The sequence below is a fragment of the Sminthopsis crassicaudata genome, chromosome 1 (genome assembly GCF_048593235.1).
Source record: "Sminthopsis crassicaudata isolate SCR6 chromosome 1, ASM4859323v1, whole genome shotgun sequence".
In the NCBI taxonomy this organism is placed as follows: Eukaryota; Metazoa; Chordata; class Mammalia; order Dasyuromorphia; family Dasyuridae; genus Sminthopsis; species Sminthopsis crassicaudata.
In genome coordinates this window covers 283,514,682-283,533,219 of record NC_133617.1, presented here as the reverse complement: position 1 = coordinate 283,533,219, position 18,538 = coordinate 283,514,682, and the positions used below count along the sequence as shown (strand labels likewise).

At 33.3% G+C, this 18,538-nt stretch overlaps 1 protein-coding gene across 6 annotated transcripts in view; it reads right to left on the bottom strand.

The window, feature by feature from the left end:
- PI15 (peptidase inhibitor 15) overlaps window positions 1-18,538 on the bottom strand; it is a 124,684-nt gene that overhangs the window by 78,733 nt on the left and 27,413 nt on the right. For 5 of the 6 annotated variants that reach the window (XM_074278913.1, XM_074278914.1, XM_074278911.1 and 2 more), the window contains exons 3-5: window positions 12,335-12,453; window positions 7,975-8,107; window positions 7,744-7,859 (exon numbers count right to left, since the gene is read on the bottom strand). In XM_074278913.1, coding sequence (XP_074135014.1) covers window positions 7,744-7,859; window positions 7,975-8,107; window positions 12,335-12,453 — 368 coding nt within the window. Of the gene's footprint in view, window positions 1-1,190; window positions 2,202-7,743; window positions 7,860-7,974; window positions 8,108-12,334; window positions 12,454-18,538 lie in introns of those variants that run through there. The other variant, XM_074278915.1, reaches the window with a different exon arrangement.

Genomic DNA, 18,538 nt, shown 5'->3' with positions numbered 1-18,538 from the left:
ATTTGCAAGCTTGGATGACTTGAGATAATATTAGTATCTTTGATTGGAAGTTCGTAGGGTTGGAAGTCAACAGGGACAGGAGAGAAAAATAACGAGTTTTGTTTTGTGTATGTTGAGTTGAAGGAATATATAGAGTTTATATGTCTAATAGTCATTTGGAAATGGAAGATGAGCCAGGCCATAAGAAAAAAGTTTGTATTGAATAAGTAGATATGAGACTCATGGGCATGCGGGTGATAACTGAATCAATATGAACTGATAAGATTACCATTGGAGATGATATATAGAGAAAAAAGGGCTCAAAATAGTGCTTTATAATTATAACTGAGATGATCATCTATCAGAGAAATTTGAGAAGAGGCACTCAGGAAAATAGAGGAACAAAGAGAGGTTAATGTTATAAAAACCTAAAGTGAAGAGGGTATCCATGAAAAGTGGATACAGTGTCAAATGCTGTAAAAGTCAAGAAGTAGCATTAAGAATATGCCATTAGTTTGAGAACTAAGAAATCACTGGTAACTTTGGAAAGCACAATATCATTTGAATGATGGAAGAGAGAGCCAGAAGAGAGAGTATAGGTGAGAGAGAGAGAGGAGCAGCGAGAGAGAGAGAGAAAAAGAGAGACAGAGACAGAGACAGAGAGAGACAGAGAGAGACAGACAGAGAGAGAGAGAGACAGACAGAGAGAAAGAACCAGATACAGAGAGAGAAAGACAAAGAGACAGAGAGACAGAGAGAGGAAGAAGAAGAAGAAGAAGAAGAAGAAGAAGAAGAAGAAGAAGAAGAAGAAGAAGAAGAAGAAGAAGAAGAAGAAGAAGAAGAAGAAGAAGAAGAAGAAGAAGAAGAAGAAGAAGAAGAAGAAGAAGGAAAAGAAGAAGAGGAAGAGGAGGAGTAAGAGGAGGAAAAGAAGGAGGAGAAAGAGGAGGTCCCAATTGTAGACTCTAGTGAAGTTAGTAGGGGATAATGTCATATGTTTTATGTTTGCTATTTCGTTGTCAAAATATTTTTATTCTTTTCTGAAATAAGGTTCAATTTGTGTATAAATTATTAGAATGCATAGACCCAAGGTATAAAGAAAAATTTAATGATATAAATAATGTGTTTGAAACAATACAATACTTAGAGGATGACAGTCATATTATTTTCATATAATATATATATAAAGATATAATTATAACCAAATAAATGAGAGTGTAACTTAACAGGCTTTAGTCAGAGATGAAATAAAGAAGTTGAAAGAGTATATTTCTTTGTGTGCCAAAATACAATGACAATATCACTTCATGATACATTAAGCCAAGGCAGACCAAGAATTATGAGAAATGCAAAGACCATAAGATTCAATAATTAAAAGATTATTGGCAACGTTGAACAGTTTCAGTTGATTGATGAAGACTGAATCCAGATTACAAGTAATGGATGAGAAAAGATGAAGTTGAAGCAATGAGAGTAGATAATGGGTATTAATATTAGCAATTTACTACAGCAATTTAGCTAATGGGGTCAAAATAACCCAGAAATTGCCTTAGTCAGCAAATAAGTGGAATTCTTGCTTAGGAGAAAGATATGATTGCCAATGGAAACAATATATTAGAACCTAAACTCATTAGAAAAAACATATAGACAGAAACTATGGAAGAGTAAAAGTAGCAGTCTTCTACAAAATAACAAAAATTGGTGTCAAAGGAAATGAATCTACAAAAAAATTGGTGTGGGATCCAAAAAGAACAGATCATGCCAAGAGCATGAATTAAAAATACGGATGGAAAATTAAAAGTGAGTGAAAAAATGAAAAAGTATGCTAATGTTTTACATTAATATTTTGTTCATAACTGATAAATTTATAATGATAACCAACATTTATAATAGTTTTACTAAAAGCACAAGCTAGATGGTGCAGTCTAATACCTCTTCTGTTCCACACTTTCCCTCGGAGCCTCCCAGACAATGAGCTAGTTCTGGCTATGTGTGTATCATCCTCATTATCAATGTGGACATTCCTGGAAAGTATACTGCCAAAGTAAATGAATTTATCCGCAGCATTCAAAACTTCATCATTTGTTATAACCCACGTGGTGCTGGCTGATAGAGTATCTGCGTTTTCTTGGTGTTAATTGTTAGGCCAAAATTAATCCAAGCAGAGAATTAATCCATATGTTGTTGTAACTCTGCTATGGAAACTGCATTGAGTACACAATCATCTGCAAACAAAATAATCATGCATCAACACTCCATCTAGTTTAGTTTTGTTTTGTAGCCTTATCAAGTTGAAGACTTTACTATCAGTGTATAGCTCACTTCAACTTCATATTTTCCTCATTGAAGGAATTTGATAGCATGGCTGAAAATATCATGCTAAAAGGCTAATATGGAAGGAAACATAAAGACTTGTTTCACTCCATTGGTGATTGAGATCATTGTCCTTTGTCCAGAACTAGGGCAAGCATACCATCATGAAATCAACATACTATACTGAAGAACTTCTCTAGACAAACATTTTGGCATAAGCCCTCATGATATCAAAGGCCTTAATCAGGTCTACATTGTTGTACACAAACCTCTGTTCTGTTCCTGGCATTTCTCCTGAAGTTTTCAGGTAGGAAAAGACCATATGGACTATTCCTCAGACATTTTTGAAGCTACTCTCAGGTAGATAACCTTTTTCTAGGTGTAGAATGAGTCTATTTAGGAGGACTCTGGCAAGAATCTTTACAGCAATGACTAAAAGAGAGACTGCTCCTGTGATTGTCTCATGACAATCTATTCACATTACCTTTATATATATGGACAATGGAGGCTTCCTTGAATTTCTGGGGCATTAAGCTCTTCTTGCCACATAATCTAGAAAATTTCAGTTAGCTTTGTATGAGCAATAGACCCTACCACCATTACCACCATGTTGTAGATCTCAGCTGAAATAAAATAAATACCAGGTGCTTTGTCATATAACAGTAGACTAATGGCATTCAAAAACCTCTTCAACAGCTAGGAAGTGACTGATTTTAACTTGAGGCAAACAGTTATTAGTTTCCATATTGTTTGACTATGTTTTCTTGAGAACACTAAGGCAGTATTCAGTCCATCTCTTTAGGATTATGTCATTATTGCTAATTAATATGACACCATCAGCACTGAGTAGCTGAAATGCATACTAGGTCTTTGGCTTATACATAGCCTTCAGTGCATCATTAAAATGATTTGGATTATTACTATAAGCATAAAACTGAATTTCATCTGCCTTCTTACTGAGCCAAGATCCTACATTTCTCTTGTTTCACTTCTATTTTACTTTTGATGGAATTAAATTTTACCTTCTTAGAGATGGATTGACTATCCTGCTAGTATTCTGTAGAGTTCTTGTTTTGAACTCAGTGGCTTCCAAATTTCCCTATAATTTTCATCATACCAGACTTGATGTCCTCAGATGAGCAAATGAAGTGTTGTACATCAAATCTCTGAAAGGTACCCATTCATTTTTCTGCTTTACTCTTGCCAAATGTGTGTTGGCTCAACATTTCCTCCAAGTTAGAAAAAAACTGTTGACACTAATTTTTCTAGTAGTCTTTTTGCATTGGGGCTGCCACTTTTATTGAATGTGAATTTTCAGCTTGGAGAGGAATGTTGGACTGATCAGACTTATCCTCTCCAAAATGAATTATTTTCATCATTCTCACATTCTTTGGCTCTTCTCCTTACATTCACATAGTCTATTAAATCTCAGTGTTTGCTGCGAGTATGAATCCATAAACTTTCACTACCCTTAGGAAAATGGAATACAGTGTTGGTGATGAGGTCATGAGATGCACAAGTCTTCAAAAGCAAATGATCATTGCTATTGCTGTTTCCAACTCCATTCCTTTCAAGGAATGTGACTGCCATGGCTGGTAGTCTAGCCTACTCTGACAATAAAGTCACCCAGAATTATAAGCAGCATTGTGACTACAGCTTCTACTGTATGCACACCTGTTTTGTCATTCACCCATCATCATAGGGCTTTGATATAGGTAGAAATGATAAAATAGTATAATAAAATCTTTTGATTATAGTGCAAATTAGATTTATGTGAAACAGAATTGCACAGTCATCAGCCTCATACTCTATTCCAGAGTCATCATTGCCTAGTATCAGGATAGAATCAAGACAACCGATGATGACTCAAAATGCAGTAGATGATCCTGGAATCTTCTATGTTAAATAAATTCTAAGCACTCCACAACAGTTATTTCACCTGCCTTCATGGCCAGTGGAACAAATTGTTCTCATCCATCCATTTTATCAGAGGAAGTCTTCATTTCCTTGGGGAAGACACCTCCCCCTAAACCAATCTACAATTTGAGACTCCTTGGGTACCTTCAACTTGGCTTAGCCCATCTTCTGAAACAGTTTACCAGGGTGTGGCCATTGTGCTTGCTAAGATTTCTGGAACCACAAAGGACAGTTAGGTGTATTGGATGGACAGCAGAAGTGGAAAGCAGATTTGTTAAGGACTCAGAAATCCTCACTCCAAGGAATATACTCCCTGAATATACTCTACTGGTACTTGAAGGAAGCCAGGGACCCTAGGAGATGGAGATGAGAGACAAGTCTAGGCAAGAATGGAGATAGAACCTCTTGTGCATGGAAAAACAAAGAAGTCATTAATATTGAGAAACAGAGAATGTGGGAAAGAATCAAACATAAAAAACCTTGAAAGGTAGAGAAGATCAGGTAGATATATACCAATTAATTGTAAACTCCTATGGGGAAAATGTGTGAAGAGCATATTATTTACATTAACATTTTCCCATCACTTTCTTAAATCTAGACAATCAACAAAACAACAATTAAAGCCCTCATTTGTATCATTTGGCAATTCCAAAGGTGTAAGTTTTCACAGAGAGGGGAAAATAATCATCCAGTAAGTTCTCCAGCATACCTCTAGGGCCATTAGCATTTTATATTTTATCCTGGAGGTGAAAGAGAGCCATTGGAATTCATTGGATAAGCCAGTGAACATAATTAAATCTGTAATTAAATTAAATCTGTAAAATTAAATAATTTTACAAATAAGTTAATAATGGTAAATAAGGCTGCCATCTAGGGTAGGGGGTGGAGGGAGGGAAAGGAAAAGTCAGACAGAAGTGAGTACAAGGGATAATGTTGTAAAAATTTACCCATGCATATGTTCTGTCAATAAAAAGTCATTAAAAAAAATGGTAAATAAGAAAGAGACTGGAGACAGGGAAACAATCAAAAGACTATTGTTATGAGATGGGTGAAGGCCTGCATAGGATAGTTGCTGTGTTAAAAGGAGAAAATTAGGGATACAAGAATGATGTTATAAAGGTATGACTGACAGAACTTGACAACAGAATGGATATGGTGAGTAAGAGAGAGTAAAGAGAGAAGGATGATACTTAAGTTGCAAATATAAACTATTGGGAGGACAGTAGTGCCCTTAGCAATAAAAAAGAAGTTTAGAATAGGGAAGAGTTTGGGATGAAACATAATGAGTTTGATTTTCTATGTATTGAGTTCAAGATAGCTATAGAGTATTCAATTTGAAATATCTAATACGTATTTGAAGATCAGAGGTTAGAAAGGTCATGAAAAATATTAGGTATAGTTAAAAAGGCCTAGTAATCATCAACATGGAAATGACATTTGAATCCATGAGAGAGGATGAGATTAGCAATGAAAATGGTGTATAGGTGAAAAGAGGGCCAAGAAAAGATCCTTGCTTTATATCTAGTTAATGGCTACAACTTGGATGAGAGCCAGAAAAGGATACTGAGGAAAGGTTAGATAGATAAAAGAAAAACAATGATAAAAATAGTGTCAGGAAAACCTAGAGAGAAGAAATTATTAAGGAGAAGAAGATATCCAAAAGTTTCAGAGGCTGCAGAGAAACTGAGAAAGAGAAAGTCTGAGAAAAGGTCATAAGATATGGTGAATAACAGAGCATTGGTAACTTTAGAGAAAATAATTTCCATTGAATTGTAATGTCATAAATCAGACTGCAGATAATTATGAAAATATCAAGAAGAAAGTGGAAGTAGCCTTCTCAATTATTTGAGACACCAAAGAGTAAAGATATATGCTGTGACAACTAGTAGGGATTGATGCATCAAGGATAACTCTTTTTTTTTGGAAGGTGGGAAACACAAGGACTTGTTCATATTCAGTAGAAAAGTTACCAGTAGATATTGAGAAACTGAAGATTAATGAGAGTGGGATAATAGAGGAGAAATCTGCTGAAAAAGAGAAGTAATGGGACCATTTGTTTATGCAGAGTGGTTAGCCTTAGCATAGAAAAAGCCACCTCATCTTCATGTGAAATGAAGTAAAGGAAGAGATAGAGATAGAAAGCAACTGAGTGATCTGAGATGAGGAAAAAGAGATAAGAGAGAGCATGTCAAAAAGAGAAATTGGTATTTTATACTCGGTCAGAAGGCAATTAAGCCCCTTGAACAAGAGAGTGATGTGACCAAATAAGTATATTAGGTATATTAATTTGGTGACAGTTAGGGCTTTTTTTTTTATTTTTTACTTTTATTGGAGAGGGAAGTAATTAGATATAAAAAGATCAACAAAGGACCTTTGGAAAAGTCCAGGAGAAAGAAGATAGGGGTTTATTTGCATATAAATTGAAAGGTGAGCATTAAAAAGAGAGAGAGAGAGAGAGAGAGAGAGAGAGAGAGAGAGAGAGAGAGAGAGAGAGAGAGAGAGAGAGAGATGCTATCTATATTTAAAATCTACTTCTTGATCAAATCTCCTTATTTATCTTTAGGCATCCACAGGGTACCACATGATTATGAAATCTAGTTTAAAAAAATAAATGAAGGAGCTACCTTTCCAATGTTCTTTCCTTCCACAGGAACTACTTTTTGCTGATAAAAATTTAAAAACTAATTTTGGGGATTCAACAGCTATAATAACCTGACATCCCAGTTTTATAATGGAACTTTTAAGTTTCATAATCCATGCCAGGATGAAAGATACAAAGAAAAAATCCCTGTATGGTTCTATTCTGGGAATCCTGCACATAATTGTCAATAAAGCAAGTCTCATCTCTGATACATATTGACATGATAGAAGCTTTCAGTGCTGTAGGGCCTAGAGTCTAACACGTGCAGACCTGCATTAGTGTAGAGGTTTTCCATGTTAGAAATTCTTCAAACAAATGAAACAGCAAGTCACATTTTTTTAAAGGAACGAACTGAGAATGCTATGCAAATATTCATATTAAAATAATTTGCCTAGTTTAGAGCCTGGAATTTCCCATGCTGAAGGGGGAGTGGTAGAAAAAATCTTTCTTGGCCAAAGGCAATTTGTATGACAGAAATCTCAAAGTTGGATAGAACTTAACTTAGATTCTGCCAAATTAGTGTCTTCCAACCCTGTATGCCAGCAAACAGATTTAAACAACTCTAGGACTCAGGTAAGGGGCTGGAGAGAAAACAAAAGCAGACGTTCTTATTATCTTCTCCAAGTATACCACATAACCCTTAACCATATATTCCTACTTTATTCCCTATACCTTGATTAATGAGAAACACAATTATTTTAGGCAAGATAAGTTTTAAAAATTAAAAGGATTTACATTCATGTTCAATGGAAAATCGCTCCTTTCTTAATGAAGTACAGGTAATCAATAACATTTCTCATGTCAAAGGAGACCTGGTAATAACAGAATTAGAACAAGTATTTGACAATAAATGAGGATTCTGTAAAGTGTCTATTAAATAAAAGTTAAACACTTACTTGGGGGCATAGTTGCATACCAAGTAAATTGCTCGCCGCCACACAGCGCCCCAAACATTCATATTCTGGCAAGTATGGATTGCACAGCCAATACGATTGGAAGTAGCCCAGACCATCTAAATAAATAATTATTTTTTTGTTGAAGTCCAAGAATCAATAAAATGCATAATACTAGGAAGGTAGCAAATATAGTTTAAATTTAGATTTAAAAATGATGACAACTCTGATTACCTGTGTGTAATGTGTACACATTGGCCCATAACATCTCATAGGACATCTAGGGTTGCAGTCTTGAGGATATGGAAAAGCATAGTCTTTCACTTCATCATACCATGGTTTAACCAATTGGAGAATGGAACGATATCTAGATTTAAACATAAAAAATGGGGGTGGAGGAAAGGAAATGAGATGGAGAGAAGGAAAGAGATTTGGGAGAGAAAAGGAGAAGGGGAGACTGAAGGAGAGTGGACTAATTTGTCACATATCACTTTCTTCATGTGTTACATATAATCAGCTTGGATTCATCTATGAAGTTTAGTGACCTTGAATATTAATTATGATGAACTAAATCATTTCTCCCTCTGTACCACTGCTGAGTGGGTTCTTAGATCACTATCAATAAGTCACACAAAAAGGAGTCCAGGATTAAAGGATAGTTAATTCATATTTTCTACTATGTGTGGTCAATTGTCTTCCAAAGACACTTTTTTATTTACTATTATGTTGTTTTCCATTGTTAATTTTTCCTTTAATAAGCAAGATTTTTCTACATGGTTTTTGATACTTTGTAGATTGCAATAATGTGCATATTTCCTCTATGAAAAATGTACATACAAATAGATAGCTACATATTGATGTAGAAATAGATCACAGTCTCTCAACATCTTATCCTTTGTGAAATTTAGTCCATATCTTTCTGTTGGGAATTCACCTAAATGTCCTGTTTCTCTTATTTTTATTCTTTTAATATGTCAGCAATACCATTGCATCACTTAGATCTGTTATTCCGCTAGATAACTTTCCCATAAATGCGGGTCTTTGATAATAACATGGACTGCCTACAAAGATGAGGACAACCTTTTAATGGATGTCTTCAAGCAGAAGACTGGCTAACCACATGTTAGGAATTTTATAGTAAATATTATTTTGGGGTTTCAGGTAGATTACATGGCCACTAAAGGCCTTTCCAACTCTAAATGACACAAAGAATAGAAGAATAGGCTTTAATCAGGAAACAAGTTCAAATCCTGCTTCTGACATGAACTAATGGTTTGACCCTGGGAACATAATTTAACCTCCTTTAGCCTCTGTTTTCTAATTTGTAAAATGAAAATGTTAAACTCAATGGTTTCTAGTATCTTTTAGTTCTAAATCTATGACACTATGAAATATATTTTATACTGCTTCTCATGCAATGACAAAATTGAATTATTTAAAAATATATTTCCTTTCAACCATGTATGCTTACAGTATTATTTATCTTAGATGACTATCATATTCATTTTCTTGAAGACTAGTTTTTTTCACACATTTCATTATCTACATGTTGACTTCTCAAAAAAATGAGCCTGTCTTCTAAAGAGATATTATTCTTAGCTTCCATCTTCAGTTGTCAATTAGATGAATGACTTGTTTCCTGAAGGATTTTTGGACTCTATCAACATTTTTATTGTAGTATCTGTTTCTTTAAGAAATTTTTAATAGAATCAATGTCTTTATTTTGTCCTTTTTTCAGTTAACAACTTGTTTAAACAGGTTAGGCTAAAATTGTTGCTATTACACAAATTTCATTAAGATTTATTCAAATCTGAATTGAATTTTGCCCTTTGCTTCAAATAAATATTGCTCTAAGGCCATGCTGACAATTTATTCTGAAATGGCTACTATGTCTTTAGCCTGTAGTTTTCTGTCTGTTTTTTTTTTAAGTTCTCACTTCATTCCATAGTTCCTACCAAATTATCCATAATATTTTTTGGAGTTTTCATTTTGGGTCTCTTTCAGGAGGAGATCAGTGGATTCTTTCAATGGCTATTTTATCCTGTGGTTCTAGGTCATCAAGGCAGTTTTCCTTCATGATTTCTTGAAAGGTGTTATTTAGGCTCTTGTTTCTATAATGGTTTTCAGGTAGTCCTGTAATACTTAGATTGTCTCTCCTGGTCCTATTTCCCAGATCAGTTGATTTTCCAATGAGGTAGTTTACATTTTCTTCTATTTTTTTTTTTTCTTTTTCGTTTGTTTGTTTGATCCTTGATCTCTCATTGAGTCATTCACTTCCATTTGTGCAATCCTAATTTTTAGTGAATTATTTTCTTCAGTTAACTTTTTTACCTTTTTATATTTAAACCAATTGAACTTTTAAATGACTTGTTTGTTCATTGAATTTTTTTCTATTTCACAAATTCTGTTTTTCAGAGTTGTTTTCTTTTTCCTTTTTGCCAAAACTATTTTTAAGGAGTGCTTTTCTTCAGACAATTTCTGTTTCCTTTTCCAAAGTTTCCATTTCCTTTCTCCATTTTTCTTCTAATTCTCTTTTAAGATCCTTTTTGAATTCTTTAAAGAGAGCCTTCTGGGATGGAGACCAATTAATATTAACCTTTTGAGGCTTCATCTGGAAATGGTTTGCCTTTAGTGTCCTCAGGGTTTGAGATCTGTTCTTTCCTATCTCCATAAAAACTATCAATGGTTACAGCTCTTTTTGCTTTTTTCCTCATTTTTAAAGGTTAAAGTCTCATCTTAAGGAGAAAGCGAGATTGTTCTAAGCTTTCTATACATGTAGCTTCACACTTCCCTGAGTCTGGTGCTGCCTGCTTCCATCTCATACTGGGTGGGCATAGCCAAGTCCCACTTTTTTATACTGGGGTTCAGGGATTCACTATTTGCCTTCTACAGTTGTGTTGGAGGTCTCACATCTAGTCTGATAATACAGTGGTTTCTGAAACACAACAGAGTAGTAAATGCTGCTGTATTTTAGCTATGAGCCTCCTGCTAGATTCCTTAAATAAACTAAGTCTCCCTGTACTTCACTGCAACTGTGCAGGCTTCAACTTTCCCTCTGCCCTATTAAGACAGCCGTTTACTGAAGTTCTTTCAAAATATCTTCTACTGCAAATTTGTTATACTCCAAATACTTGTGGGTTCTGTCACTTCAAAACTCATTCAGAGCCCAGACAAAAGCCTGTTTTCTCTCCACCATCTTGGCTCCACTCCCTCCTATCTTAAAGGAAACTTTTATTTCATACAAACATGAGCTTTTGAGGAATCTGAAAGTTTTTGTCTTATTTCATTATGGGACTTTTATTGTAATCTTATTTTCACTATCCTGAGACAGTGTGGTGTATGGGGACAGCTAAGTGAATAGGAGTCACAATAGATAAAGTGGTAGACCAGTAATTAGGAAAACCTGAGTTTGACTCTTAGAGATGTGACATTCTAGCTGTGTGATAAGGAAATTTACTCTTGTCTTTCTGTTACAATTTCTTCATCTAAAAATAGATATAATACTAGCACCTACCTCTCTTATAAAGTGCAAATGAGACTAAGGATAAAAACATATTATGTGTATTGTAGATATATTAATACTGCTTGGAAAACCTTAAAGTATTTTTAGAGGTAAGAGATTCCCCTCAATCAGTCTTTAAATTGACATAATCAGGCAAAAAGATATATATTGATTTGGTTTGTTTTGGAGGATCTTATTAAATTCCTCATAGAGCATCTCTGTTCTATCAGTAATATAATGAAAATGCTACATATGCTAAAATATATTCAAGATGGTCTCTTTGGTTATGATCATTGTGAGTACAGCAAGATAAGGTGATCAAAACCCCCATTTCTTATTGCCTCTGGGTGAAATAAACATCAACCACTTTTTTAATACTCTTAATAGGGAGAAGCTGTGAACAACCTGTTTCACTTTCAGATCTTTATGTCCTCTGTTTATTTTTAAAGTATCAATATGCTTGGAACCTTATCCTAATTTAAAGGCTTTTAGATAAAGATGGATATTAACATAACTAAATTAAATTAACTATTTGTTAACTTTCTAAAAGAGCCCAAAGAAAATAATCTTCATGTAACTAAATAGTTCCAGAGCTGGATAAATTTATTGAAGCAGAGTCATTGTACAAGGGGGAAAAACCTGGCAAGAGTTGGGTTGGGAAGAAAAGAGGAAGATGAGTTGATGACTCACATTTATAGTAATAGTGTCATGGTTATTTCCAACTCAGAATTCTCCAACTCCTTTCCATAAAAATGGACTTTTCTCATGCATTGAACAGCCATAAATATGGATTCTGTAGCCACTAAGGAATTTCCCTATTTCATCTGGGAGGAAGACAGTATAAAATTGATCATCCCAATAATTTTAGTGGGTGGTTTGAGGGAGAGTTTTAGCCTGTTCATACTCACAAGGGTATTTAATTTCCTAGAATGAAAAGGAAAATTGGCTTCACTAAGCCCTATTCAAATGATTTATTGATAGTTGAACAAAATGAAAAATCTTTATTAGACCAACAACTGGTATTGTTCAACCCAAGGTGCTATAAACAATAAATTCATGTGGATGAATTATATCAGTGAAACTGCCTCCTACCTTCCAGTTCGGACAGACAGATTTTGGCCCAAAAATCTCAGTAAATAAGAAGGTCCATGGTCCCAAATGCATGTGGCAGCCCACGCCTCAGCTGATTTTGCAAGATTTTCATCCCAAACCTGTTCCAAAAGTAAAATGTTTTTAACTTTCCCAAAATTATTAGTGACAAAAGTGAGAAAAAAAATCCAGGTGAAATACAATTACTTTTAGGTGTCCTTTAAATTCTAAACTTGGAATTATTTTTACCAAAAGAGATTAACTGTTGTTCATAACATAAACTACTTTGATACAGGATGATTGTGGTGTTTGAAATTTTTTCAGAGATGATTAGATTTAAAGTTAGTGACTTGTAACCAAAAAATTAGCCTACAAAAATTCAAATGGCCTGGGATATTATTTTTGCCCTCAAATGGCTAGAATATGAATTTCTTTGGGTCTGAATTTCTCCATCTATAAAATGAGATTAAATATTATCCATTTGTAATATTCCTTCTAATTCTTTATTGTTTTTCTAGTGATCCTATTTAACTAAAAGAAACAGTCTATAAAAGTAATGTAACTGAATTGCTTTGCAAAAGATGGAAAAAGGTTAAGAAAACCTAACTTCAATTTCTCTGTTATTAATACAGGAAGATAGTAAAATCTGTAAACAAAAGTTAATTAAGTGCTAATTAACTAGAACAATAATAAAGACATACTACATACTAACTAATCTATTTTGTTGTTATATAGTAATTTTTGGTAGTACCAGACTCTTATTGGCTCCTTTTGGAGTTTGCTTGGCAGAGAAATTGTAGTACTCCGCCATTTTCTCCTCCAGCTCATTTTACAGATGAAGAAACTGAGGCAAATAGGATTAAGTAACTTAGGTTCACACAGCTAGTAAGTATTCAAGGTCAGATTTAAACTCATGAAGATGAGTCTTCCTGACTCAATGCCCTGCACTCTATTCATTATGCCACCTAACTACCCAAACTAATGTGCTAGAAAGAATTTATCAAAATATAATTGATCAAATAAATTGTGATCAATTCTAAGACAATATATAGCATAATCAAATTTAGATAAACTGTAACAGGTTTTTAAAAAAAAATTATTTATTGAATGAATGAAAGATTTGTAGCTAATGTGATAATTTAGAGATTAAAAATCCCATTAATATAAAATAGACCTTTAGGCTTGTGATCCAGACCCACATACTTATAAGATTTAGACTTAGCAGAAACCTTGTATATATGAGATACTGAGTTTCAGAAAGGTTATAGGACTTGACCATGGTTATATTAAAAGTAAGTAACAGAACCGGATTCCAAGCAGCACATTCCAACTACACATCTAATGTGAACATTTTGTTATACCATGTTGCATCATTATGAGGCTTCCAACATTTTGCAAGGTCACAATTTTCTTATAAGTATTCCAATAAAAAAAAAATTATTACATATAAAGAACAAAATTAAAATATTATGATTATAGCACCTTTCATTTGCAAATCATTTTAAACTGTCTGAAAATGTTCCAGCATGATAATACACAGCCATATTTTTGGGGAAAATAGTTGAAGAAACTGATGCTCAAAAAATATATCTCCAAGGCGACATAATGAATTAATAACAACAGAGACAAAATTAGAACCCCTAGCATTTCCATCCTATTTTATTGATTATTTTTCCCTTCTTTACCCCAGAGCATTTGAAGTTTGAAGAGGCAAGGTGTAAATGCAAATTAGAAAGTAAAAGGAAATGCTTTGAACCCAGCTGTAGAAGGGGCCTTTCTTTTTTTTCCTCCAAGTTCATAAATATTTTTTTATGTTTCTTTTTGGTGGATGATTTGGGATATTTAGGGACATCTAAAAGGAAATTGTAATTGACAGCAGAAGAAAAGGCCCATGAAGACTTTAGGTCTTTTTCAGCATATAATCATTTCCATCTGTATAGTGAATGAGTGTCACATACAGAAAGAAAAGAGAGGTCATTCATTCCACGAGATTTCTTCTTGTAGTGTGTAAGTTGTAACAAATTTTTGTTATTTTGGGCCACCCAGTTGGACAGTGAGAAAGATTAACCATAGGTGAAGACACATAGGTGAATTCCACTGGAGGTAAAAGATCATCTAAATAAACCCTGATATAAATCATATTTTTAACACAGGGATAATGTGATGAGTATCAGAAATTGTAGTCCCTATTTCTTAGCTGTAAATGAATTAAATATGAATGTAGCTGTTATAATATATATATATATATATATATATATTTAAAAACACAAAATAGAGGATATCCTAATTCTCCAAAATGGTTTCAATTGCTATAATTGCTATGGGACATATTTCAACTCTTTATTACAGAAGATTTTAGGTGAATTTCTTTTTTTTTTTTTATTTTCCCTAATTAATTTGTTGAGTCATGAAATCTGTTCTGAGTTAGAGCTGAAAGATATTTCAGAGAGATAGGGAATATCCATTCTAACTCATATAGACAAGGTGAATAGAAAGCTAAAGTTCAGTGATTTACCCAAGATCATACAGAGAATTTAATGTTAGCCTTTCTTCTCCTGCACCATTTAATTCCTATGTAGTGTCATATTTATATTGGAGGTATGGAAAAAAGCATATCATCTCCATAATAACTAGTGGAAAGCATATTATTTGTAGAATTGTCAGAAGTAAATTATCTCCTAACTAATTTGCTGAGTGGAAGTTTGGATATCTGATTTTGGAGTTCAAATTCAGCTACACATACTCTAGTTGTTTGACCCATACCAAGAATGACTTCTGTTTAGCATGATCCTTCATCTCTATAGTGTGATGTTTGTAAAGATCTTTGCAAATCTTAAAGCACTATAAGAATAGTAGTTATTATTGTTATTATTATTAGAAAGTGTCACCACTCAACTATATGGGAAGTACATTAAATAAAAACATTTAAGCAAGACTTTTTAAACATAGAAAAGTGCTTTTACAAAGTCATCCACCTGGTGTCAGTGGAAGCTTAGCATTATGTGCCTATTGATGTCAAAGCAAGTGGAATTCTATTGGGTACATGGAAATCATAGCATTGTTTTTTGATTTCTTGAGACAAATTTTATTTATTGTATTACACCTTTATTCTTCACATCCCCCTTCCTCATGGGCAATATTCCTTAAATCAAAGAAAGACAGTGGGCTGAAGAAAAAAATATAATTATAAAAATATAAGGAGGTTGGATGGGATGACCTCAAAGTTCCCTTCAACTATGATTCTATGATCTAAATTTAGTGGTAATATTATACAAGAATTTCACTAAGGTGCAAATAACAATCTATAAGGCATATGTACGTAGAAAATGCCCTACTCTAGCAGGTAAGACTGAAAGATTAAGTTTATCTTTAAAAAAGGGAAAGAAAATTAACTTAAACAGAACTTAAAATGACTAAGAAAAAGAAGTTTGAAAGAGTACCTGTCTGCTCAGTTTCAAATTTCCTAGTAGTTTGTCTGTAAATGAATAGTAAAGAAGGAATGATTTTATCAATGTGGAGAATTTCTGGTTTAGAAAACTCTCTTCACCAAGTCACCCACCATTGGCTTATTTTTTTTTTTAAGTACCAGGGGATTGCTTGAGGAATATGTCAGGTTGAGTCACTTGTTCAGGGTACTACAGCTAAATAGAGATCATATATACATGAGCTTTCAACTTTAAAAGGGCACTGTAGCCTGTACACCACTTAGCCTCTATGAAGAGCAGTCTTTTTAATTTTTAAGTCATCAGAAATTCCAAAAAAATAACTGATGTTGAACAAATCAAAACTAATGAAAAACTTCTCTCTCTGATATAGTAAGAGAGAGATGAGTATGTAGTATCTAGAAATTATCTGTTTCTTTTTTGTCTAAGCAAATTTGGCTTAAGATAACATATAATAAAAATTAAGATATAGTTGAGATCTCTAAGTCAACTAGTGGGACTTCCTGACCATTCAACTTAAGAAAGGGGTTTATTGACTTTGTTCTTCAAGATCGTCTCCATATAATACACTAATGTGATCATCCTCTTAAATATGTCAGAATAGTATGGCTAAAAAACCACTGGTTCTGAAATTAGATTAAAGTTTCTAATTTTATTTCTGGTGTTATTGCCTCTGTAACTGTCAAAAGTCACTTAATTCTGCTTGGGTCTTACCTTTCCCATCTTTCAAATAAAGAAGACCAGTTTCCAGGACTTTCCCATTCTGGGCTTTGATGCTATGACACTTATTTTAAAGAAAATTATCTAACAATAGAATTTATAATGAAATCATGAATCTCACAACTTGAAAATATTTTATTATTAGTGATAAATGTTACATAATGCCTTGACCTAATAATGTCATGAAATTTCTTAAATCGTAGGTAATAAATAAAGGCTTAGAATGGATCTTGCTTATGAGGCCAGAAGACCTCATAATCTTGGAAACACATTAATTTGGGAATTGCTCAGAAACTAAGCTGAAATATAATTTTTCTTACATTGATTTTTCATTTCATTAAAGGAAATATTCATTAATTAAAATTCAAGATAGAATTGGAAAAAAATAGTTAAAATTTTGTAATGATAAAGCTTAGGCTTCCATAATTAATGCATGTGCTTTTTAAAGATTTTTGAGATAATTGTGTTAGGAAAGGTACCAGGATGCATTTTTAAGGATCAAAGGATCAAAACTAAACACAATTATTTAAAATCAGAAATAGTAATACATATTTTATAATACTGTAAAAAAATCTACTAAGTTTTTAAAATAAATTTAATGCCTCATTAGTGGACTTGTTGAGTGTTTGATTTTTTCTTTTAACTATTGAATAGTAAATAGCCTCCCCAGGAAGCTTTTTAGTATCTAATTATCCTACCAATTCAGGTGAAATTAATATTTTGGTATGGCATTTGTCATTGCCTAACCTGTAGAAGTCTATGCAAATAATATTAGTGATATATTGCTAGTTAGATATGTTTGTTTCCCTTTAAAATCTTCTGTGTCTGCTTTTATACAAATGATCAATTATAGAATACACATCTTCATGATGTATCAAATTATGCCAGGAAGTACAATTTACAGTCAACTTCAGAAGGAGCTGCATGGGCAACTTGCACACTGTGAAAAAGTGCTTCATATTTTTTTCATGTTTTGGCTAAGATGAGGTGATAAATCACTTCTAAGGTCTAGTCCAAATGTATTATTATTCTATATTTCTTTATATACTACTCTGTTAACTAACAGATATAGGAGCCTCATTCAATAGCTGACAGAAAGCAAATCAGTTGCATGAAGAATTGGAGATTAATAAATGGAAAATATTTTATGATATAAACTTATGGAAATAACCAACTTTTGATAATATATTAGGTTTCTTTGCATAGTATCCTTGTGAAGATATGCCATTGCATCAGAAAGAAAGTAACTGGGATCAAACCATAGGCTTATTCCATTCCAATTTAGTTCCAGGACTGAAAATATATTTTGTTGTTTCATTTATGATGGTAATATTGAAGGTCATGAAAGTGTGCTGTAAGTGTAAAAATAACATGAATTGATATGTTAGATGCTTAATAGAGACTGAAGTTGAGATCTAAACTTTCCCAGTAGATTTGTTCTCTGCAAATTCACTTCAGCTCAAGATTTTGGTATAAGAAAACAGGAAACATGATGGAGTAGAAAGATTTTGTTTCTCTGCAGGAACTCCCAATATGGAAACACCTTCTACTAAATCACTTTCACCCAGTGAATTACTTCTAAAGTTTGTTTCATATAGAAACTTAATGATTATCTGGCCTCTGCTTTTATCCACAGAACTGATTTTTTTTTTTTTTTGCACAGGGGAAAGTATACATATTCACAACACACCACTGAAGACTCCTTAAAAATGTGACAATAAACCATAAATGTCTGCTCTTTGAGGTCACCTTTTCTTAATGTCTTCTAATTATCACATTAATAATATGTTCTAGATCTTGGCAGAAATTAAAATAAGGCTATAAACTTTACTCTTCTTTTTTTGAAAACTGGGACAATTTTTGCCCTTCTTCAGTACTGTGCCACTTCTTTACTCCATGATATTTTGAGAAGTCATTGATTGTAGCCCAGGAAACATATCTATCAGGTCTTCTGCATCCAAGACTTTAGTTTTTTCTGGGGCTTGTGATTTAAACTTCTATATGACAAATTACCCTTACTCTAATTCCACTTCTCCTGATTCAA